Raw genomic sequence first — 23,565 nt, 5'->3', positions numbered from 1 at the left:
TTTAAGAATAAATATTAAACATTTTACTTTATAAGAATAATATATACATGATTCAAATATGGACCAAGCAAGCTGACTATTCGGTAGTTGACTCTAAAAAAAATGATTTATATCGACTCTAATAAATAAATATGGTATGTTGGTAAAATTTTGACACTATACCAAACTTGGGTCGAGTCTAGGTCAAACTTGAACCGACGTTAAGCGTCAAATCCTTGCTAAGTGAATATTTGTAAAACGAGAAATAAAGTGATGATTGACATGCACTATTTTCCTCTGAGTTGTATGTTTGACATCAACTATTGTACTAAAAATTTAATTAAACGTTAAATTTGAGAAGTTTGACGGTCTCGACATAGAAGAACGAGAAAATTACCAAATCAATGAGACAAAAAAACTAAAATTTAGAGTTTTGACCTTTATAAAATTAACCGATTCAAATCAAATAATGATGCAGACACACATAAAATTAACCATATAAAAGTAATATTGATTATTTTTTTTAGGTTGATTATGAATTAATGATTTAAAAAATATAATAATAAGAATATGAATATATATGGACACATTGACTCTTAAAAATAAAAATTAATATATTTAAGGATATTTGAGTAGGGTATCAAATTAAATTGATAAAATTAATTTTTATAATATACCTAATTATTTAAGATATATATTATTCAATAAAAGTCTAGAGATTCGAAATTTTATTCTGAAATTTTATTATGATTATTTTTTTTTTAATATATTAGCAAATAAAATAATTTTTTCTCCTAAAAGAAAAATTATATTTTTTAAAATCTTAATTTTATGAATTTATGTATGATTAGTAGGTGAAAATTAATTTATAATTTGTATAAAATTTATTTAAAATAATATTGGTAGATTAACTAATATGAACTCATAGCATTAGGCCAATATCATTATTGATTAATTAGGCCAACTAATCTTAAATTAAGTGGGTACAATTAATTAAAATAATAATTATAGTTTTCAATAATGGAGGGCAATCAAATATATAATATGAGTTGGGAAAAAAAACTCTCCTTTTTCTAAATTTAATATTGAAAGGAAACCAGCTTCACAAGCAATAAAGGAATATGTTTTGGATGGATAAGATTGAAAATTAAGATTTATTAAAAAGGAAAATAAATAAATAAATAATTTAAAGGCATCCGCCAACAAACCCATTACGGACTCTGCCCCCCATTTTCTTCATCGTCATAATCTCAGCTGAAACTTGTTCTTCTTGTATTGAAGCTTTTTCTGACCACAAAAGGGCGAGTGAAGGTCATTTCAGTGACGCCGCCCTATTGACTAAAGGACAAACCGCCTAAAAGCTTGAGAAAAATAAGGGTTCTCGTTCTTTTTGAGGTTCGAAAGTGGGTTTGGGGTTAACCCTTCTTGATCTTCGGTGTTTTTTAAGGGTAGGGTTCATCTTTTGGCATAGCCCACTGGGAGGAGGAGCTTTACGCTTTGGTTTTCTGTTTGTTTTCAGTGGTTTCTTGTGGAAGAGGGAAGGGATCTTTCAGATTATGTATTATCAGCTGGAGAAATTCTCTCATCAGGATTCTTTGGAGGTTTTGGAGGCGGATATTCAGTATGCAAATTCTCTGTGAGTTTTCTTCTTCTTTTACTCTTCTTTTGCTCGTTTTAATTGTGTTGAGTTTTTTTCTTGCTTTTCCGTTTCAATCGTGATGATCGGTTTCTTTGTTTGCAAGTTGAAAGAACGAATGGGTTGTGTTTCTGCCTACACTAGTTTGGTTTATCCCAAAATAGAAAGAAATTGCTGTTTGAAAAGGGGTTCGAACTGTTGGGTAACAGCCCAAACCCATCGCTGAGTAGATATCGTCCTTTTGAGCTTCTTGTTTTTAAATGCGTCTAGAGAGTAGTTCTCACACCCGAGGTTTTTCATGCCCTTGTAAGGATTGTTTCCCTCTCCAGGTGTGATCTCTCTCACAGTCACCTCCTTGGGGCCAAGTCCTTCACACTCGAGGTTCCCACACTCTTATAAGGAATGTTTTGTTTCCCTCTCTAATTGAGGTGTGATCTCACAATCCACCCGCTTGGAGGCCAGCGCCCTTCACACTCGAGGTTTCCACACTCTTATAAGGAATGCTTTGTTCCCCTCTCTAACCAATGTGTGTTCTCACAATCCATCCCCTTGGGACCCACGTCCTTCACACTCGAGGTTCCCACACTCTTCTAAGCAATATTTTGTTTCCCTCTCCAAATGAGGTGTGATCTCACAATCCATCCCCTTGGGATCCAGCGTCCTTCACACCCGAGGTTCCCACATTCTTATAAGGAATGCTTTGTTTTCCTCTCCAACCGATGTGTGATCTCACAATTCACCCCCTCTTTGCTAGACGTCTGATTTGTTTGTTTGTTTGTTTGATTTTTGGTATTGTAGAGCGGCTGCAATCCCCATGGAAAAAGGGGGTGGCTATCTTCAAATGAAGTTGGTTTACAATCATTTGGCTCCTATTGCTCTGTTTTTGCTTCAATGGATGGACTGTTCTTGCACATGCTTGCTTCCAAGATATTTAAGCCTCTTCCACATACTTGTGTACAAGGTCTGTTGGCTTTTGTAGCTGTATTATTGAATGATTATAGGTTTCTTATTCTTGATTTTTTATCCATTCAGGTACATCCAGAGGGAAAACAAAAACGAAATATATCCAGGCATGGAAGGAAGGCAACTATTAGGGACTTCTACGGTACTCACTTGTTTAGTTTGATAGCTGATGTTCTTACCTTTTTAAGTAGTTCTATATATTCTCATCTTGTGTGTTTTTTCATATCATGAATACCAGCTATAATATTGCCTTCGCTTCAGCGAATCCACGGTAGTTTGGATAAGTTGGACGATTTCGAGGAAGAGCATCGTTGGATTGAGATGCCTAGCACGAAGAGAGGTGATAAAGACGGTAGACTCATGAACATCGATATGAAACGAGAAGACGAGTGTGGTATTTGTTTGGAGCCATGCACGAAGATGGTTTTGCCTAATTGCTGTCATGCAATGTGCATCAAATGCTATCGAAATTGGTAAAAACAAGTCTTGTTAAGCATCTTCATTGCCTTTAAAGCGTTTTGAAGCGGCGTTTATGCTCAATTGCTTGTTCTTCCTACGCTGCAGGAACACGAGGTCAGAGTCGTGTCCATTTTGTCGTGGCAGCTTAAAGAGAGTCAACTCAGAGGACTTATGGGTGCTCACCTGTAGCGATGATGTGGTTGATGCCGAAACCGTTTCCAAGGAGGATATGTTGTGCTTTCGTCGATATATTAACAGCCTGCCTAAAGACTATCCAGATGCACTCTTCGCAGTATATTCCGAATATCTAATTTAGTTCAGACGTCCGAGTAAACTGTATAGAGGGAAAATCCCGACACGAAACGTGAAGGTCAGAACATATCCTCCCTGCTTAATATAGAATAGTTGATCATATGAAATGCTTAGTTAGAATTAATAATGAATCAGTGTAAGATGCCAATCAATCATCTCTGCACCTCGGCTCGTGTATGTTATATACTTGAAAGTGCCTTTTCTAATGCACTAATTGTCAATAAAGATGAATTTGGTCTCTGATGGAGTGCATTATATGTTTTGTTGGCATGGATGGGATGATTTTGTTCGTGTAGTCTGGGGTGTTAGATCCCACAACCAAGAGGGGAACGAAACATTCCTTATAAGGGTGTGGAAACCGCTTTCTAGTATACGCGTTTTAAAATCGTGAGGCTGATGGCGATACGTAACAGGTCAAAACGAACAATATTTATTAACGTTGGACTTGGGCTGTTACAAATGATATCAGAGCCAGTCATTGGATGGTGTGCCAGCGAGGTCGCTGGTCCCCATGGGGTGGATTGTGAGATCCCTGGTTGGAGAAGAGAACGACCTCGCTAGTTCCCAAGGGGGGTGGATTATGAGATCCCATGTTAGTCGGAGAAGAGAACGAAACATTGCTTATAAGGGTGTGTAAACATCTTCCTAGCAAACACGTTTTAAAACCGTGAGGCTGATGGCGATACGTAACGGGCCAAAGCGATTAATATGTGCCTAGCGGTGGATTTGAGCTGTTACAAATGGTATTAGAGTCGGTCATCGGATGATGTACCAGCGAGATGTTGGCCTCCCAAAGGGGTGGATGGTGAGATTCCACGTTGGTTGGAGAGGAAAACAAAACATCCCTTATAAGGGTGTGAAAACCTCTCCCTAACACATCACGTATTTAGACAGACAGCAATACGTAACGGGCCAAAGCGAGTAATATCTGCTAGCGGTGAGCTTGTGCTGTTACAGGTGTCTTCTCTAGAACTTAACTATCCATCATAGATTTAGACGTCGAGTTCTTTCGTGTCGAGTTATAATTATATCATTGATAGGATAGCTTAGCTTGTGATCAATAATCATGGTTGGCAAAAGTACAATAATTTGAAAGAAAGTAACCTGCCGTCTTAAGCCATTGTAAATTATTGAAAAGGCACCTTGAAAGGGGGGATGCCCACATGTTTTAGCTCATCTATAGTTCGCTTTTTAAGAGTGAAAACTATCTTCATGAACCAATACCGGTGCAATTCACCTGTTGTCTTAGTTTATCTATTCTTCGCTTTTTAAGAGTGTTAACTAACTTCATGAACCAACACGGGTCCTTTTAGCAAGTTTTATTCCCACGTTCCTAAAGAGTTACTAAATGTATAATTGTTCCGAGTAAAAAATGTTTAAATTAAGTTTCTATGATTGAGCTATTGAGAAGGAAGATGTATCTTATTAGTGGGTCCTGACTTCCAATTCTTTTAAGTCTTTCTTAACTATCTTATTCTTAAGATAAGTCAATTGTGGCACGGAAAAACTATTGACCTTTTTAAAATAGTAACTGATGTTTTATCCAACAAGTTAGATTCAAATTAGCGTTTATGCCTACTACATCTTTTGATCAAACACATTAATCAAAATTTATTATTTAAATAATGTTGTAGGACTCAATCACAATAAATTAGTCGAGAACAAACAACAAAAAAGTTAAAAAGGACGATGATAAAATGTATATATACACAAAATTTTGTTTTTTTTGAAGTACTCAAGTTTGACGTTTAACAATTATGGGTAATAATTTACCATATTTGAATCATAATGTTTATAATATAACAAATTAAACTATTATAAATCAATGACAATATACTAGCAAAATAATACTGTAAATAAATAAATATAAATAGCACATGTTAACGATAAATTTAATTAAATGTTTGAAAACAACGAATTAATAATTTAATTGTATTAAAAATTACTCGAATAATAAATTAGATTGAGTTGATTATTTAATAAAAAAAATTTAGTTAAAAGATTTACTACGCCAATAAAGGTAAAATTAGAATAAATAATAATAATAATAAAAAACTAGGGCTAGAATTGGAGAACTTTATTATACGAATGCAAAATTTCAAATAATTACCACCCATAATTTTAATGTGACTGTTAAAAAAGATTAAAAATAAACGGTTAAGATTCGAAGAGACGTTCTACTTTTTTCACCCATCGCCTTCAAACTAAATTACAGGAGACGAAGCATGGCGCTAAATCAGATCAATTGATCTGCGTAGTGAATTGAATGAACTCTTCTGATTCATGTGGAACAGGTCGTCGAGTCGTTGATCCAGTATCGATAGCTGACGATTACTCATCCATTTTACAGAATCACGACAGTGAATTTATTGGTTTCCGTTTCTTTTACGCGCCATTTGGATGTCTTTATTGTTTTTTGATTCTTTTAATTCACCGAATTGGAGGTTGATGGTTATTTGATTCAATTTAGATCTCATTTTAAAATTCTATTTAGCTTCTTGATTTCCCAGTATTGTTTTATTCTGTTTGAGATATAGTTCTTGTTGAGGTTAAGGCGGTTGAGTTATAAGATATCGACATGTCTGAGAATCATGATCCAGAGCCGGCACTGCAGAGTTCAGGAAATGGAGCTGAAGGGGTGGAAACTGTGCTCAATGTTAATGTTGGGGAGTCATCTTCTGAGACTGCCGCGGACGCTACTTCGGAGAATGACTCCGTTTTGCAGTCCTCTGAAGTGTCCAGTGGATTTTCCCCTTCTGTGCCGAACCAGGTTAGTTTAGCATTTATTCACATGTTGACGCTGCGGAAATGTCTTAATATGAATTTTCCTTGTCAGTTAGAGAAGAAAATTAAACAATGTTTTGAAGATACGATTGTTTTGAACATGGTGTTTAGGGATCAACATTGTCGCCAGTGGCTCCTCTTACTGAAGGTGGAGAGAACTCGGGACAAGATGACCCTGATGGTACTGTAGTAGTCGAAGATGCTGGAAAACACGATATGTTTGTGGACTGCCCGGACGAGTTAGCTGGCAATGCTGATGGCAAAGAAGTAGTTGCAGCTACTGAAACTCAAGGTAGTTTGATGGAGGAAACGCCTTCTGATATGCAACAGGAAATACAATATGAGATAGAAAAGGTTTCTCTGATGGACGAGGTGGAAAACACGAGGGCCACTCTGAATGGGACCATTTTCGAGAAAGAAAATGTCATACACGATTCTGAGGTTCATAAACCACCCCCTCTCAGTTGTGGTAGCATGCTTCTGGAGTGGTATTAAATTGCTTTCTTTTTTTGGGTACTTGATTTTCAGAAAGAAAGAGAAGCTTTTGTGCAAGAACTTCTTATCATTTGTGGCCAACTCAAGACTGCTACTAATCGACAGTCATTGGTCAAAGTTACTGGCAATCAGTTGAATGAGAGTCTTGATTTGCGTGGAATTGAGCACGTGGAAGAGAACACTCTGATTTCTAATACCACATTGAAAGACTTGGTAAATGAATGCTCACAATTGGTTAATAGGACTTTAGATGAACGATTGCAGTATGAGGCTACTATAGGAGAACTCCGTCATAATCATTTAGTAAAGGATCAAGACATTGAGTATCTTAATGCAAAAGTTGTTGAATATATGGTGTCTGATGAAGTTGTTCGCTCTTACACAAATTCAATTGAAGATTCTATGAAAGTTTCGTCTGAAAAGGAGTGGGAAATGGAAGCCACATTAGATAGAGTGTTAACGTCTCTCAACTCGGTATTGAATCAGCAACATCTTCTTGACGATTCTTTATCAGAAAAAACACTTCGTGTTGAAAGAAATACTTCTCTGTTAATTGATAATTATAACAAAATCCTTCTGAAAATTAATCAACTCCAATCATGTTTAACTGGGGCAGAGTCAGACATCATCTCCACTGAAGCTGGAGCAATTTTGGCCACTGCCCATACTGAGTTAATTGAGCTCAAAGCTAAAGAGGTCAGCAATGCTGAAAAAATGTATCATCTGGAAGATGAAAATAGAAGATTGGCAGATGAGATAGACAATTACAGATTGACAGTTGAGACTGTTAATGGTGAACTTGAAAAGGCAAAAAGTGAGCTGGAGCAAGAAAGGATAAGGTGTGTTAATACCAAAGAGAAGTTAACAATGGCTGTGACAAAAGGCAAGGCATTAGTACAGCAACGTGATGCATTGAAACAGTCTCTAGCTGAAAAAAGTCGGGAGCTTGAAAAGTATTCTGTCGAACTACAAGAGAAATCAAATGCTTTGGAGACTGCTGAACTAATTAAGGTTGACTTGGCTAAAAGTGAAACTTTAGTTGCATCACTTCAGGAAAATCTGTTGCAAAGGAATATGGTCCTCGAAAGTTTTGAGGATGTTATATCTCAAATTGAAGTTCCTCGGGAACTTAAATCAATGGACAGTATGCAAAGACTCAAGTGTCTTGTGGATGAGAAGAAAGTTCTGGAGGCTATTTTATTGGAGTTTCAGAAGTTAAAAGATACTGTAAACTTATCTGATTGGCCGGATTTGATTGCACCTTATGACCTGAAATCTTCCGTCTGTTGGCTTAAGGAATCATTTTTTCAGGCTAAAGATGAAATAATGGTTTTGCAAGACGAACTTGCTAAAACTAAAGATGCAGCACAAGGAGAGATTGATTGCATAAGTGCTTTACTTTTAATTAAATTACAGGAAACGGACTATCTCCAGGAGCAGTTGGATGACCTTTTAAGCAAATATGAAGAAGTCAAGATAAAAATGCATCAGACATCGTTGGAGAAGGCTCAACTCATAAACATGTTACAAGAAGAATCTGGAGTGACAACAGATGATGGAGGGGTCAGTGAAACTTCGTTGGACTTGAACTTGCTTGTTTACAGATGCTTTCAGAGGATAAAGGAGCAGGCTCGTGCATCTGCTGAAATCTCAGGTGAATATGTGGAATGTTTTGAAAAGGTTCAAGCTCTTTTATATGTCAGTCGTCAGGATTTGACGCTCTATGATATAATTCTAGAAGAGGAGTCTTCTGATTTGAGTAATTGCTCGAGTAGGTTAAGATCAGTATCTCAAGAACTTAGAGAAGCGAAAGAGGAAAATGACTCTTTGCAGAGGGATTTTCAAAGATTAGAGGAGAAATATGCCTTGCTAAGGGAAAAGTTGTCCTTGGCTTTTAAGAAAGGCAAAGGACTGGTTCAGGATAGGGAAAATATGAAAAGTGTCTTGGATGACAAGAACATAGAAATAGAGAAGTTGAAACTACAATTAGATAGTCTAGAGTCGACAGTTACTAATTGCAGAAATCAAATCAATTTGTTGTCTATTGATACACAACGCATTCCGGAGTTGGAGTCTGAACTTGGCATCTTGGAGGACAAATGTAATCAATACGGGCAGTTCTTGTTGGAGAGCAATGATATGTTACAGAAAGTAAATGAATCAATTGATGGAATTGTTCTTCCCATTAATATGGTTTTTGAAGAGCCTATAGCTAAGGTGAAGTGGATTGCAGATTACATTAGGGAATCTCATGATGCTAAGATACGTACGGAACAAGAATTGGAGAACGTTAAAGAGGAGTCGAGTACTATGGAAATTAAATTAGGAGATGCCTTAGCTGCTATGAAATCATTGGAAAATGCATTATCATCTGCTGAGAACAACATTTTTCAGCTTTCTGAGGAGAAAAGGGAAATAGAATCTAGTAAGATACATATTGAACAGGAATTAGAGAAAACATTAAATGAAGCCTATTCACAGTCCAGCAAGTTTGCGGAAGCTTCATTGTCTCTGAAGCTACTTCAAGAGTCGTTATCACTGGCAGAAAATAAAGTATCTGTGCTTGTCAGAGAGAAAGAAGAAGCTGAAGTTTGTAAACTCAATGCAGAGATAGAGTCTAAGAAAGTAAAGGAGGAAGTGGCTGTCCAGACAGATAAATTGGTAGAGGCCCAAGGAATTATAAACACATTAGAAAAGAATTTAACTGAGCTTGAGACCAATGTTGCTTTACTAACGGAACAGAATGCTGAAGCACAAAGTGGTATAGAGAAGCTAGAGACAGAACGGAAGGTATTGCAAGAGGAAGTCAGTTCTCAAGCAAGAAAAGTTGTTGAGGCGACAGAAATAAGAAAATCTTTGGAAGATTCATTATTTAAGGCAGAAAGTAAAATTTCTATAATTGAAGGTGAGAGGAGAAATTCTGAAAATGAGATATTTGCTCTAAATTCCAAATTAAATACATGCATGGAAGAGTTGGTTGGGACTAATGGCAGCTTACAGAGCAGATCTGCAGAGTTTGCGGGCTACCTCAATGATCTTCACAAGTTTGTTGCAGATGAGACATTGTTGACCGTGGTGACAGGATGCTTTGAGAAGAAACTTAAGAGTCTAAGAGAGATGGATATCATTTTGAAGAACACCAAGGATTGTCTAGTTAACAGTGGCATAATAGATTCTCATGATCACCATGCTGTTCAGGTAATTTCCCTTGCTTTTCTGGATATCAAATATTGGTAAAATACTCACTTCTATTATCTTCAACAAGTGCATACAAAGTTTATTCTGTGTCGAAATTTGTTTATGTTGGTTGGTGTCTTTAATGTTTGTATATTTTGGTAGCTCCTTTGTTTGGTTCGGTCTGATATATTTTTTTTTGTGACTTGTTCTTCTACAGTATTCCTTCTTTTCAAATGCAGTTTTCTTATTGGAAAAAAATCAACATTTATTTATTTGCATTTTGCTTGTCTGGATGCAGCCATTTGATGCTCTTTTGAATCTATTAACAATGAACATATAAAGACTAGTTTTTCCCCTCCTCCAGGGGGACATTGACATGCCCGCTTCTTGCATCATAGAAATATGTGAAATGTCTAATTAGTTATTTTCAAATATTCCATATGTATTGTAATTCTGATTACATCTTTTAAATTTAATCCAGGATCTGAATGTTAAGGAATCCCTTTCTCATGGAAAGCTCCTTGATTTTGCTGTTGAAAATGAAAGTGATAAGGTGGTTGTTGAAGATGATGTTGGTAATATTTCATTATCTTTTAGAAAGATTATGGAAGAAATCTGGTTAAAGAACAAGAAGTTCACAGATTATTTTGAAGGTATCTCCTCTTCAATGGATGGGTCTATTGCTGATCTGTTAAAACAAGTGGAAGCAACAAGAGAGGAAGTAGTTTTTGTGTGCGGACACGTTGAATCCTTGAAAGAGATGGTGAAGAATCTCGAAATGCATAAACAGGAACAAGAATATACCAAAGTGATGCTAGAAGATGATGTTTCCCTTCTATTGTCTGCCTGTATTGACACAACAAAAGAGCTTCAGTTTGAAATGACCAACCATCTACTTCTACTCAGCTCTATTCCCGAACTTGACAACTTGAAGGATACCATATCCATGGAAAGTAGTGAGACTAGTGGAGCTTCACCTGCAGAGTCTCGAGCAAAATCATCTAGTAGCAAATCAGCTTCCGCTGCAGAACAATTATTATCTGCTAGCAGAAAAGTTAAATCTATAGTTAAACAGTTTGAGAGCACCAGCAAGGTTGCAGCTTGTAGAATTCAAGATATGCAGCATATATTGGAAATAACTGAGGCAACTACTAAGAAAATTAGAAAGGAAAAGGACTTCAACCAGAATATGGTAGTTAAGTTGGAGACTGATTTACAACTATTGCAGAGTTCCTATGTTGAACTTAGTCGTCAACTGGAGACTTGTCAAGCAAATAAAGAAAAGTTAAAAGAAAGGGAGGCTGAAGTTTCATCATTGTATAATAGTTTGTTGGTGAAAGAACAAGGTAAACCTTTTCTTCTTCATTCTTCAAGTATTTGCAGAATTTTTCCATGATCTTTTAAAAATCTTCTGATGACTTTTATATTTTTCTCAGAGGCAGAAGGCTGCGTTTTGTCAACTATGCAAATGGAAGCTCTCTTTAAGAAGGTTAGAGGGATTGGGATCTCTTTGCCAGAGTCAGAATACCTAGATGTGGAACAATATGATTCAACTGATGTAAAGACGCTCTTTTACCTTGCTGATTATGTTTCTGAGTTACAGAATCAGTTCAACTTACTATCTCATGACAAGCAAAAGCTGCAGTCTACAGTGACCACACAAATAATTGCAATTGAACAGCTGAAAGAGGAGGTTGATAGAGCATCGAGGTATCAACTTGATTCAGAGGAGATGAAGAAAGATCTCTCAGAGCTTTCTTATTCTTTAGAACAAATTATTAGTTTGTTGGATAGTAACTTCAGTGGAGATTCAAAGTCAGAAGGCTTGAAGGGACTAGTAAGAATACTAGAGAGGCAGATTCTGGATATGCTCTCCGAATCTGAAAAGTCAAAAATCAAATTTGAGGAATTGAGTGGGAAGTTAATAGGGAGCCAAAACGTCGTGGATGAACTAACTACTAAGAATAAGCTACTTGAAGAGTCACTTCAAGGACGGACATCTCAACCAGAGATGATCAAAGAAAGGAGCGTCTTTGGAGCACCTTCTTTTCCTTCTGAATCAGAGATATCAGAGATTGAAGATGCAGTACGTATCCATATACTAGGAAGTTTGAAATTACTTCTTGCTTGGGTCTGTCGTGATAGGTAGTTAATGTATTATCCATGAGAAGTATAAGTAGGATACTGTTTTTGTGACTTTTCTGATGTGCATTCCATATAAACGGTTCTCTTTGCATGCATTTCCATGGATCACATCTTCTACTGGTTTGGTATTTTGCAGGGACCAGCTGGGAAAAGTGCAATACCACCTGCTTCATCAGCCTCAGCTGCCCATGCTCGAACTTTGCGGAAAGGTTCAACTGATCATCTTGCGATTGACGTAGAAACAGAATCTGTTCATTTAATAGGAAATGGCATGGAAATTGATGAAGACAAAGGTTTGTTATAAGTTTTGCCTATCTGTTTGATTAGTTTCAAAACTTGGAGAATTTACGCATGTCCTTTTTCAGGTCATGTGTTCAAATCACTCAATGCATCAGGTCTCATCCCAAGGCATGGAAAACTTATTGCCGATCGAATTGATGGAATTTGGTAAGTGCTAATTTTCCTCGAGGCAGTACTATAGTTTTTACAGAACACTTGCTTCACCTGAACTCCTGTCTGGATTATCGTAGAACTCCTGTCTGTATGTATATATAATTATATCATAAGCAAAAATGTATATTTTAAAAGTAAGTTGTCTCCGTTCAACCAATTTAGTCTTGGGGAAATCCATGAACCTACCCGGTCTATAAAACTTTCATTTATTTGAGTTGGGTTGATCGGGTTTTTGGGTTATCGGATTTTTTGAACACCCCTATCAATTGGTATCAATACGGTTATATATATTATACTAGAATTTCCTCCCGGCCCTATATAGGAAAAATGATTACAAGGCATGGACAAACTCTATTTGGTTATACTTGCTGCCATTTTCATTGAACTGTCATATAACACAGTATACTCAAATTTCTACTCTTTGATACGGTACGAGTATTCCTAATCCTAATCCCTTTGCAGGATTTCTGGCGGTCGAATTTTAATGAGTCGTCCAGGCACAAGGCTAGGCCTCATAACCTATTGGTTCGTGTTACACATATGGTTACTCGGAACCATTCTGTGACCAAATATGTGACCATCCACCACCACCAAGGGATTTCCTTCATGTGTTGGTATTTGTATCATGTAATTTCAACCATCCTTTTCTCAATATTTATTGGTTCATTTATTGACTGCATTAGATTATGTCTGTTGTCACGCCTATATTGATTCTCAGGAACTCAACTTTTAGGAGTTCAGAGGATTAATTTCTTCCCTGTACTTGTTAGATTATATAGATCGAGTTATAGATGACTAATAGATTATAGGCTTCATTTTTTTTCTTTCCATTTCGGTACTTCGATTTACCTTCTTTCATTGATCATCTTCCTCAGTTGACATGGCAATTACGTAATTTTCTAATTCCTAGTACCAGCTGTTTAAAAAAATGTATATTCTTTTTCCTAAAAAAGATTCACCTTGTTGTTTGGGAACTTATTTTGGTTTACTGTTTTCAATTCTGTCAATTCGTTGAAAAATGATTTTTTTTTTTACCCTTTTTTTTTTTTTTTACAATACAATCTATTTGTGGGTATGATTATTGTAATTGGGCGAAGAATGGTACAAATTCAAAATAATTTTTAAAGTATAGTTTGGTTTTTCTTGCTTGTTGGATTTGTAAAATCTAATCCACCTTCGCCCATCGGGACAGTGGCAATGAGCCGCCAATTTTGAGCCCATGATTTTTTCTTCATCTTCCTTACTTGTTGCCATTGTTTTCCATTTCTGAGACGTTCCTTTTGCAGGCTCAGAAGGGTAATTCTCTGTCCAAATTTGGTGAGTGGGATGAAAAACATCCTGCTCCAGCTGAAGGGATCACAGTGATCTTCAACAGGGCACGAGTTAATAGTAAGAAAGAAGGAGGAACTCCAACAAATATGAAGCTGCCAAGAAGAAAGAAGGTCAGTCATGTATTCCTCTTTCCAGCTCTCTTCTTCGCTACGTTATGGTTCACTCGCATACATTTGCCAAACCATTACGTTTCGTTGTTGCAGAAAGGATGGCATTGGCACTGCTGCTTTTGGTAGCCTTTTTTGTAACTCTGAATGAACAAAATTCTGCTGTTTGTGGTGGCTTTTTGAGTGCAGAGATTGATTGATGCTGTAGATGCAGCTTCTTGTGTATATGTTTTGGAAATTTTTTGATGGCTTTTCCTTCTGTTCATTACGACAAGCTTCTTGGGTTGCCTCCTCCTGTACTTAAAACATTGTTTATGGAATGTAAGTGTTGAGTTGGTAGTTTATTGTGCAGCAAGTTCTGAACTTGAGGCCTCCTTGGTTAATGGGAATGCATTGTTCTCTTGACATGGTCATCTAGACGAGGTCCATTTAGCTTGAAATCGTCATCTTTGATCAGCTAGCCTATCTTTGTGTATGATAAACTAACCTTCCAAACTCATTTCTAAGCTATATTTTGTTCGGATATGTAGTAAAGATTCAAATTTGTGGTATGAGACGGAAACGTGCTGTGAGATTCTACATTGGTTGAAGAGGAGGATGAAACATTTCTTTATAACAATGTGAAAATCTCTCTCTAGTAATAAAATCGTGAGGCTGACGGCGATACGTAACGGGTCAAAACAAACAATATATTGTTAGCGGTGAGCTTGAGGTGTTACAAATAGTATCAGAGCTAGACACCGAGGCGTGTGCCAGCGAGGACATTGGACTCGCTGGCACACGCCTCGTTTTAAAATCATGAGACTAGGTGATACATAACTGGGCAAAATAGACAATATTTGCTAGCAGTGGGCTTGAGCTATTACAAATGATATCAGAGCTAGACATCGGGCTAGTGAGGATGTTGGGCTTCCAAGGACGGTGGATTGTGAGATTCTATATCGGTTGGAGAGGAAAACAAAACGTTTCTATAAGCGGTGGGCTTGAGCTATTAAAAATGGTATCAGAGCTATACATCGAGCTAGTGAGGATGCTAGGCTTCCAAAGACGGTGGATTGTGAGATTCTATATCGGTTGGAGAGGAAAACAAAACGTTTCGATGTGTGGAAACTTCTCTCCTAAATGTGTTTTAAAATAAATTTAAATATTATATGAGAATAAATTTGAGAATAAAGAGGAGAGAATCTTTGAGTTACAATAGATGCGGGACGACATGTCGTCTACAGTAAGACACGTCAGCACATCATCCCCAGTTTAGTCAATAAAATGAATTTGAATACTCGACAATATGAGCTTTTAGTCAAACTTCAGTATGACGTGGCAGTGGACTCTGCAAAGTGAAAACGAAGACGCCTCTCGAAGTAACAATAACAGTCATTAATCGAATTTTGCGAAGAGAAAAGGATTGAACGAGAATGACCTGATGATGTCGAAATTTTCTCATCGATCAGAATGATTTCTTCAAGTTGTTGATTCGTTGCATCAAAGGAAGGAAGGTATTTGTCTGAACTGATGCAAAAGCAGTAGCAAAATGGCGCTTTGTGCCGTCGAAGGTGGCTGCCCCAGCGATTACGTCGCGATAGCTTTTGCTGCTCTTTGTATGACTTTGTGAGTTTCTTTCTTTTGCTCTTTGATTGATTCTTTGTTACTGATTCTGCCAGTTGTGAAGTGATTTGCTTGTTGATTCTCAACCCTCATGCGTAAATTTGGTTGCTGCTCGCCTTTTAACTTGAAACGATCCTATGTGTTCTTCTTTTTGTTCCTATTACACTCTGTTCTTCAACAAGTTGGGAGCGTTCATTCCATTGCGGCCCTGGTGTTTGAGTTGTGTTCTCCTCTCCATGAGTTTTTGGTCTATTGGAGAGGGTTCTAGTGAATCCTGGCTTGTCTGAGTTGTTTTCTTTTAGTATTTGATCATTTTAATTCGAAGCTGAGTTCATTATATCTCTCTTTCCTCTCTCTCGGTCCAACTTCTATCTTTTCTTGGATGAATTTGGTTTAGTTCGTTTACATGGAACGTCATTTCTTCTAAATAAATGGAATGTATCTTTATTTTCTTGTTGAATAATTGGTTCTTCTTCATTGTTGATTAGTGCGCTATGCAGTAGTACCCATTAGAACTGAGCTAGTTGCTCGTTGAAGGCTAAGCTCTTCCCACATTTGCTCCTGTTGTTTCATTGCTAATTTGTCTGTATGAATCGGGCTTTACATTATCCCACTTTCTTGCTTTCAGGCTGATATTTCGATCGATATTACCATACGTGATTTATAAAATTCCTCTTCCCAAAGGCAGCCGTTTTTGGATTCCAGTAATTCAAGTTTTTGCTAGCCTCAATCTTCTGCTGTCAATTGTGGTAGGCTATGAACTATGTGTAATTACTCCATCTTTTTTCCATTTCACGATTCGAGGTGTAATTTATGCAACTTTTCTGTGTCTCTGTTCAGATATCTCTAAGTTTCCTCAAGTTAAAGAGGCGAAGGTGGCGGTCTTGCTATATTTGGGCAGGTTTCAATACTTTTTTCATCATTAGAATTTAGAAACTCCATATCAAATAGGGTTCTTAAATGTTTGTGATTACTTTCTTCCCAAGTTTTATTTTCCATTTCGTGCTTCAGTGTGGATTGAAGGTCCCCTTGGATTTGGTTTGCTGTTGAGCAGTCGCATAACACAGACCTTCCAACTATATTACATTTTTGTAAAGTAAGTAGATTATAGGTTATGGAATAGAGGACTAGAAAGCTCAGAGATTCTTCTATCCCCCTCCCTTTCTAATGGTTTCTAACATTCTTTCGGATTTGAATTTTGATTCAGGCGTCGTCTACCACCCGTCAAAACATACATCTTCCTTCCACTTATTCTATTGCCATGGATTTCCGGGGCTACATGTGAGAGTTCTTTTTATTTGGAATTTATATATGTGTATATATTCTTGTTTGAGCACTAAAATAATTAACTTAATTACTTTAGAACCATTGTGCACGAAACATCAACTTCATTCACTTACTTGACGGAAATATTTTATCTTCCACAATATATGATATACATGATGTAGATATAATACCAGTTCATGATATTCTTTTTGTAATCTCTGATGAGAAAGTTACGGAAACAAGAATATTTCATTTTTGGCTGCAGTTATCAATGTCAAGAAGCCTCTAAATTACAGGTGTCACATGCGTCCTCAGTGGATTGCTCCAATCATGTCTCTCCATATCCTATATGTTGCCACTTTAATTGTACTTACATGGGCTGTTCGTCACATAGAGTTCAGGTTTGATGAACTTAGAGATCTGTGGAAGGGAGTAATAGTCTCAGCATCTTCTATTGGTATGTAGGGGTTCTGATTTTTTTTCTTCTTCTTCTTTGATTAGTATAGTTCATGATGAAGAAATTTTTTTATTGTTTGTATACCAAACCTCAGCTAATGGAACATGAAAACTTAATAGGCGACAGTCAAATAGGGTCAAACAGATCCAATAATTATCTTCAACTTTTGCTGAGATAGGCTTGAAATTAAGGTTTTTGGTCAATGTAACATGATTATTGCTGTTTTAACTTGAAGGGATTGAATTGAAATCATTCCTAATTTCTTTGTTTCTCAGAGGCACAAAAAAAAATCTCTTACTAGAGCCTTTTTCCCTAAAAGTTTCATTATCTTATCATCCAAATAAAAAGTATTTGCATTTTCAATCCGCACCTTCAAGAATTTTTTTTTTGTTTTGTTTTTTTTTTTTTGAAAAAGCACATAAGACCTAGATTCAGGGGATAATTTTGCTTTACTGCATCTCACACTTAGAAAGGCTTCTGTTACATCTTTGAATTTTTTAGTGGCATTTTGTTCATATTTACCTTGTATTTTCCCCAAATCGTCAATGATCGTCTTTTATTATAAAAACTAATTAATATAAAGAAGAATTTACAGTCCATTCTATTAACTGGCAAGCTCTCTTGTCCAAAGTAAATATATGCTTAAATACTTTTAAGACTCAAAACTTGGGGTTAATTTTTCATTTGTTTTTTCTTCCAGGAGTTTGGCTTTCTGCCTATATTACGAATGAAATCCATGAAGAGATCTTAGGACTCCAAGTTGCCTCTAGATTTCTGCTATTAGTCACGGTATGGCATCTGTGCTGTTTTACTCATTTTCTTCTCCCTGTCCTAACCAGCAAAGAAGAATATTTTTTTTGGTACCTTGCTTCCAAATATAAGATGGTATTAGTATTTCACTTGTAGTCTCAGTCATTTTTCAAGTCTTATGCCAATTTACCTAACATTTCCCAGGCATATTTCACAGGCAAGTATTCTTGTGCTGACCTTCTTCTCTATATCAAGCTCACAACCGCTGCTTTCTCAAATCAGTTTGAGAAAAAGGGAAAGCCTTGAGTATGACTCAATGGGTCAGGCTCTGGGCATACCAGATAGTGGATTGTTACTACAAAGGGAACCAGAAACAGTCATGGATCCTAATGAACCACTAGAGAAATTACTTCTGAACAAAAGATTTCGTCAGTCATTCATGGCTTTTGCTGACAGGTATTAATTATACTCTTGTATTTTTTCTGTAACGAGAGCGAAAAAAGTTGAAGATTCAACTTGAAGATGGTATCAGTAATTAATTTGTTTGAATGCGCAGTATGATTGAGGAGTTTGTTTACTTTGACTTTGTTGGGGGGATTTGTTAGTATCGAAGGTTTTTTATATGAGTAGAGGGAAGAGGTGATGAGAGAGGGAGAGAACACAGGTGGGAGTTTGCGTCAAGCTTTTGGTTCAAGGAGTACTCAGATTTCTTGAAATACCTGAGCCCAATCTGTTTCTACTTGTGTTTTTGTGTGCCTTGGGCTATTCAACATATTTTGTCTTTGTTCAGTTATCTGCTTCCTTACAACTCTTTTTCATGTAAAACTCTTCGAGGTTGTTTTCTTTCCACTTCTAGAAAAAACTTTGAGGGTTTAATTACTTGAGATTTTACCATACTACTATATTTTTTTTCTTTCTCAATCGCAGTTGCTTAGCTGGGGAGAACGTGCACTTTTATGACGAAGTGCATGAGCTAGGAAAACTGCCTCTGGATGACCCTGTGAGAAGAATCTATATGGCAAGACATATAATTGACAACTACATAAGTCCAGGTTCGTGCACTTGGATCTATTTGAAACTTAACCAATAATGCTCTTTTTCAACCTTAAGTTTCTTTATAATGTATGCTTTCAAGTAGAGAAGAAGTTTTTATTTTTATTGGAATACATTGAAGATGTGACTCCTTTTGAAGGTGAACTAATTTTCAGCTGAGGGGGCTCAAAAATAACTCTTTCTTTGGTCATAATAATTCTTAAATGTTTGGTCATTGTGATTTCAGTTATCATGTTGAAAACGGTTAACGGTTGTCTAGAGTACATACTTTCCACTAGCATTAACCTCCTACCTACTCACATAGTGTCACTGTACTCACTTTGATGTTATTTATTCTTAAAACTAATCAAACTCCTTTAACCTTTTTTCAAAAAAAAAAAAAATTCAGCGTTATATGCTTTATATTTGGTCATTATCATATTTTATATAAAACCTAAACTCATGATTTTTTGTTTTGTTCTCTTTTGTGTGGGGACGGAACGATCAACAAGGATGAAACTTGATTTTATTTAGGCTTTTTCACTTTTTGAACTTAAAATGATCTCTGTTTTTATTCAAAGTGGCATATTCCATTCATCCAACAGGTGCAACAATGGAGGTGAACATTTCTCACCGATGCCGTCAAGAGATTTTGACGACTTCTGATCTGGCTGATCCCAATCTCTTTAATAACGCACTAAATGAGCTGATACAGTTGATAAAGATGGTAAATATTTCTATTGCACCTCTCACTTTCATTTTCCACCCTTTTCAATTCCATCACATCTCTGTATTTGTTCTGTTTTTTCCATTGAAGAATTTGGCAAAAGATTTCTGGTCGTCAATGTTCTTTCTGAAGTTAAAAGAAGAAACGAGTATGAGATCAAATGGGCGAGAGATTGAACAGATAACGAGTTGGAACCTCTCTCCTAGACTGAGTTCTGTACAAGGCGCTGATGATCCTTTCCACCAAGAGCAATGCCCAAAGGGCGCTGGCCATGATAGTACTCACTACTCGGACCACTAAGGTCCTAGGATTTGAAATCTACAGATCCCTCATTGTTGCTGCCTTTACATCTCAAGATTATTAATTGGTTCATAGCTGAAGTGCATTTCCTTCTTCTAGCCTCGAAACGAATGAAGTTGACAGAGAACTTAAAGTGTTTGTCATTAATCTCTCCCCACGTTAACAGCAAGGCAAGCTCAGAGTTGAAAGCGGAGTGATGGGGCAGATAAATCATGTGATTGCCCTCATCTGTTAAAGAAATAAAACAAAAGTTTGTCTTCATTATGTGTTACGACCTTCACACGATGTAAACGGCAACTGAGGGGATGCGCTGTGAGCAATTAATGTAACGGAGGATGCAGAATTATCATCTTGGGTTTGATAATGTAGTGGTCCTTTTCATAAGGAGTTATGACATCGGCGATTTCTTTATCTTGCAGGAAATATGGTAACTTTTGATGAAATAAAGCACTGAAAATGGACAGGTGGAAGGACTGAATCACGAACTAGACCCACTTAGTTTTTCAAGAACCCTCCAACTTCTAGGTACAAAATTTAAGATCGATCATAAATTTCATAAAGTTGTCTTCAACTTTTTTATTGCACTTATGAACCATTGATGGCATTTACTCCTTAACTCTGTACATTTGAATCATCTCTAATTTTGTTTGAAGAAATTACTCCAACTTCAGAAATTACTCCAACAGGACAGTTGTGATTTCACTAGTTACCTATCCAGGAAGGAAGCTCTGTGTCAGTTTTCTCTCTGATTTTACCTCTAATGTCGTATGGTTGGTGGCCTTGTTCATATTTAGAGTATTATTTAATCTTGGAAGGCAAAACCACAAACATCATAAGAACATTTCTTCGGTCTTTTAACATTTGTAAGTCCCACTTCATTTCTTTAGCATCCATACAAATGGAAGCACTTTTTTTGTCTTGGTTGAAGAGGTTCGTATAAATTTTGAGTAACAAATTAATGAAAATGACCGTTCGTACGACGTGGGTAGGCAAACAGAGTTTCCTTTCTCTACTCTCTCTAGTCTCTACCCTCCTATTTTCTCTCTCTTGTTATTAAGGAACCAGTTATGACCATGAAAGTGAGGCGAAGGCAGGGAAAATAAAAGGAGGAGGAGAAAGCGAATCATGCACACAATGAGGGAGACATTCTTTCTGTTACTCTCCACTCAGCCCATTTGGCTTCTCCTCCTCTCCTTGCTTGGTTTCTTCACCATTCTCAGGCACTCTACCACTGTTGTTCAATGGGTTTTCAGAGTCTTTCTCAGACCCTCCAAGGATCTGAGATACTATGGCTCTTGGGGAGTAGTCACCGGAGCCACCGATGGCATTGGCAAGTCATTTGCCTATCAGCTGGCCAGAGCCGGCCTCAACCTTGTACTGGTGAGCAGAAGCTCCACCAAGCTGAAGGCAGTTTCTAAGGATATTCGATCTCAGTTTCCTAATACAAAGGTAAAGATCATCGAACTGGACTTCACAGAAGATGATATTAGTGCTGGTATGGCAGAGTTTAAGAAGGTGATTCAAGATTTGGACGTGGGGGTTCTGATAAACAACGTGGGGATTACATATCCAAACGCCAGTTTTTTCCATGAAGTGGATGAGAAAGTCTGGATGAATGTTCTTAAAGTGAACGTGAAGGGCACTACTTGGGTTACCAAAGCTGTTTTGCCAAAGATGATTACTAAGAACAGAGGAGCTATTGTGAATATTGGCTCTGGAGCTGCTGTGATTGTTCCTTCTCATCCTCTCTACGCAATCTATGCTGCTACAAAAGCGTAAGTAATCAAGTTCCCAACTTTCTTCTTCAGTTTATTTTCTTGTTCTTGTGCTTCTTTTTACTTTTCAGGAACTCATAATCATGGAGGGAAAAGAAATCAAGAAAATTTGAGGAAAAAAGCCCATCTCTTTCTATCACTTCAGAAGAACTGATTAATGAGATGTGGCTCAGCAACTGCCCATGTCTTCCTGCCAAACCAACTTTGAGAAACTTTTAACTTCTCTGCATTTTGAGATTAAGAAAGTACAGGTACAGGTTTGGCAGATGGGTTCAGTTTGTATTAGAAGAACGTGCCGTTGACTGTTATGGCCGTCGCTAGCAAATATGGTCTTCTTTGGGCTTTTCCTTTTAGGTTTCTCCTCAAGGTTTGGTTTTTAAAATACGTCTGTTAGGGAGATGTTTCCACACCCTTAATGCTTCGTTCCTCTCTCCAACCAATGTGGGATCCCACATGTTTAATGAAACCCAACTCTGTATCCCAACCACACATCGATTCCCACTTCCACGGCTTAAGTTAAAACCTTCACTTTTCTGATTATGGGATGGTCGAAAAGCTCAAAAACTTTGATCTTGTTGATGACAAAATCTGATGGGTTCTTTTGTTGTATTCAGGTACGTGGACCAACTCTCAAGATCTCTACATGTGGAATACAAGCATTGGGGAATTGATGTGCAGTGTCAGGTTAGTATAACACGAACTCATTTTGTTACAACTCGGCTGAAAGATGAAAAATTTGTGTGATCTTTTTAAAAAATCCAGGTGCCATTGTATGTGGCAACTGAAATGGCGTCGAGAGTGGCGTCGGTGAGCGGAGCGTCGCTGTTCATTCCATCAGCCGATGACTATGTGAGTGCTGCAATTCACAGAATTGGATACGAGCCACGATGCACCCCTTACTGGGCTCACTCTCTCCAATGGTGCTTTGCTCGTCTTCTCCCGGAGGCAGCGCTCGACGCTTGGCGACTGTCCATTGGCTTGCATAGGAGGAGTAAGGGGATTGGACGCCATGAAAGGGATTGAAGGTTACAAACTAGAATAAAAGCAACTCTGTGAAGGCTACTGTTGTATTGCAACTACAAGATATGGTGATATAGTAAATGAGTTGTAATAGTCACGAATGTGATGAGTTGTTCAATAAGGTGATATAATATGGTTTGCTCGACTTCAATGTTGCCAAGCTCATTCACGTCTTGTTGGTACTGCGACCTATCAATTATTTAATGTCCTCTCAATCCGAGCGTGATTCAATAAAAAAAAGACGCTAATTCTTAAAAAAAAAAAAAGCGAAAAAAAGTGGAACTTAGTCCTTATTTTATAAATAACTTTTTGCATTTAATAATTTCAATTAAAGAGTTTGGTAAGATGATTAAGAAATGACACTAAAATTCTGGTGGATATACAACCACGGAAATAATAACTCAACCATATTTTACAAAAATGATTAAGAAATGAAACTAAAATTATGGTGGATAGATAGCCACGGAAATAATAATTCAACCATATCTTATTTCTTATTTCAAATGAAAAGCTCAAATTATTAACGGGACTCATAAAGTGTTCGGTCCATTATACTAAATTAAATGGTTACAGCATTTAATGTGAATATTAATAATTTGCTGACAAAAAAAAAAAAAAGTTTGCAATTATGTCTTAAATTGGGGCAATGAGCTATAACTCATTTCCCATTTGTAACAAAAAAACAAGTGGTTTCAAATTTGTGTGATTCACCAAATGTATGTACCTAAAAATATGGTTTTTTTCTAATAATACTAAACCTCTTATTTTAAACAAAAAAAAAAAAAAAAAAA

At 36.9% G+C, this 23,565-nt stretch overlaps 4 protein-coding genes across 4 annotated transcripts; all 4 read left to right on the top strand.

Moving 5' to 3' along the window:
• Positions 1–1,187: 1,187 nt before the first annotated feature.
• On the top strand, positions 1,188–3,590 carry LOC111458273 (RING-H2 finger protein ATL47-like). Its single transcript, XM_023100810.1, has 5 exons — positions 1,188–1,615; positions 2,414–2,576; positions 2,648–2,720; positions 2,817–3,051; positions 3,143–3,590. The coding sequence occupies exons 1-5, from the start codon at positions 1,536–1,538 to the stop codon at positions 3,351–3,353; spliced, it is 762 nt and encodes a 253-aa protein (XP_022956578.1). The 5' UTR covers positions 1,188–1,535; the 3' UTR covers positions 3,354–3,590.
• Positions 3,591–5,565: 1,975 nt separating this feature from the next.
• LOC111458131 (coiled-coil domain-containing protein 158-like) lies at positions 5,566–14,184 on the top strand. Its single transcript, XM_023100605.1, has 10 exons — positions 5,566–6,119; positions 6,245–6,574; positions 6,662–9,826; positions 10,287–11,151; positions 11,242–11,891; positions 12,087–12,243; positions 12,316–12,397; positions 12,866–13,030; positions 13,690–13,845; positions 13,939–14,184. Exons 1-8 carry the CDS (start codon positions 5,928–5,930, stop codon positions 12,966–12,968), a joined length of 5,544 nt encoding a protein of 1,847 aa, XP_022956373.1. The 5' UTR covers positions 5,566–5,927; the 3' UTR covers positions 12,969–13,030; positions 13,690–13,845; positions 13,939–14,184.
• Positions 14,185–15,201: 1,017 nt separating this feature from the next.
• Positions 15,202–20,563, top strand: LOC111458679 (regulator of G-protein signaling 1-like). Its single transcript, XM_023101464.1, has 11 exons — positions 15,202–15,450; positions 16,076–16,196; positions 16,288–16,348; positions 16,459–16,543; positions 16,655–16,728; positions 16,979–17,170; positions 17,871–17,959; positions 18,138–18,376; positions 18,848–18,972; positions 19,558–19,679; positions 19,770–20,563. The coding sequence occupies exons 1-11, from the start codon at positions 15,374–15,376 to the stop codon at positions 19,977–19,979; spliced, it is 1,395 nt and encodes a 464-aa protein (XP_022957232.1). The 5' UTR covers positions 15,202–15,373; the 3' UTR covers positions 19,980–20,563.
• Positions 20,564–20,920: 357 nt separating this feature from the next.
• On the top strand, positions 20,921–22,984 carry LOC111458680 (very-long-chain 3-oxoacyl-CoA reductase-like protein At1g24470). Its single transcript, XM_023101465.1, has 3 exons — positions 20,921–21,754; positions 22,369–22,438; positions 22,517–22,984. The coding sequence occupies exons 1-3, from the start codon at positions 21,105–21,107 to the stop codon at positions 22,775–22,777; spliced, it is 981 nt and encodes a 326-aa protein (XP_022957233.1). The 5' UTR covers positions 20,921–21,104; the 3' UTR covers positions 22,778–22,984.
• Positions 22,985–23,565: the final 581 nt, after the last annotated feature.

This window comes from Cucurbita moschata, unplaced genomic scaffold (assembly GCF_002738365.1).
Source record: "Cucurbita moschata cultivar Rifu unplaced genomic scaffold, Cmos_1.0 Cmo_Scf00021, whole genome shotgun sequence".
In the NCBI taxonomy this organism is placed as follows: domain Eukaryota; kingdom Viridiplantae; phylum Streptophyta; class Magnoliopsida; order Cucurbitales; family Cucurbitaceae; genus Cucurbita; species Cucurbita moschata.
The sequence above is the reverse complement of the archived record's forward strand: the minus strand, read 5'-3'. Positions and strand labels throughout refer to the sequence as shown.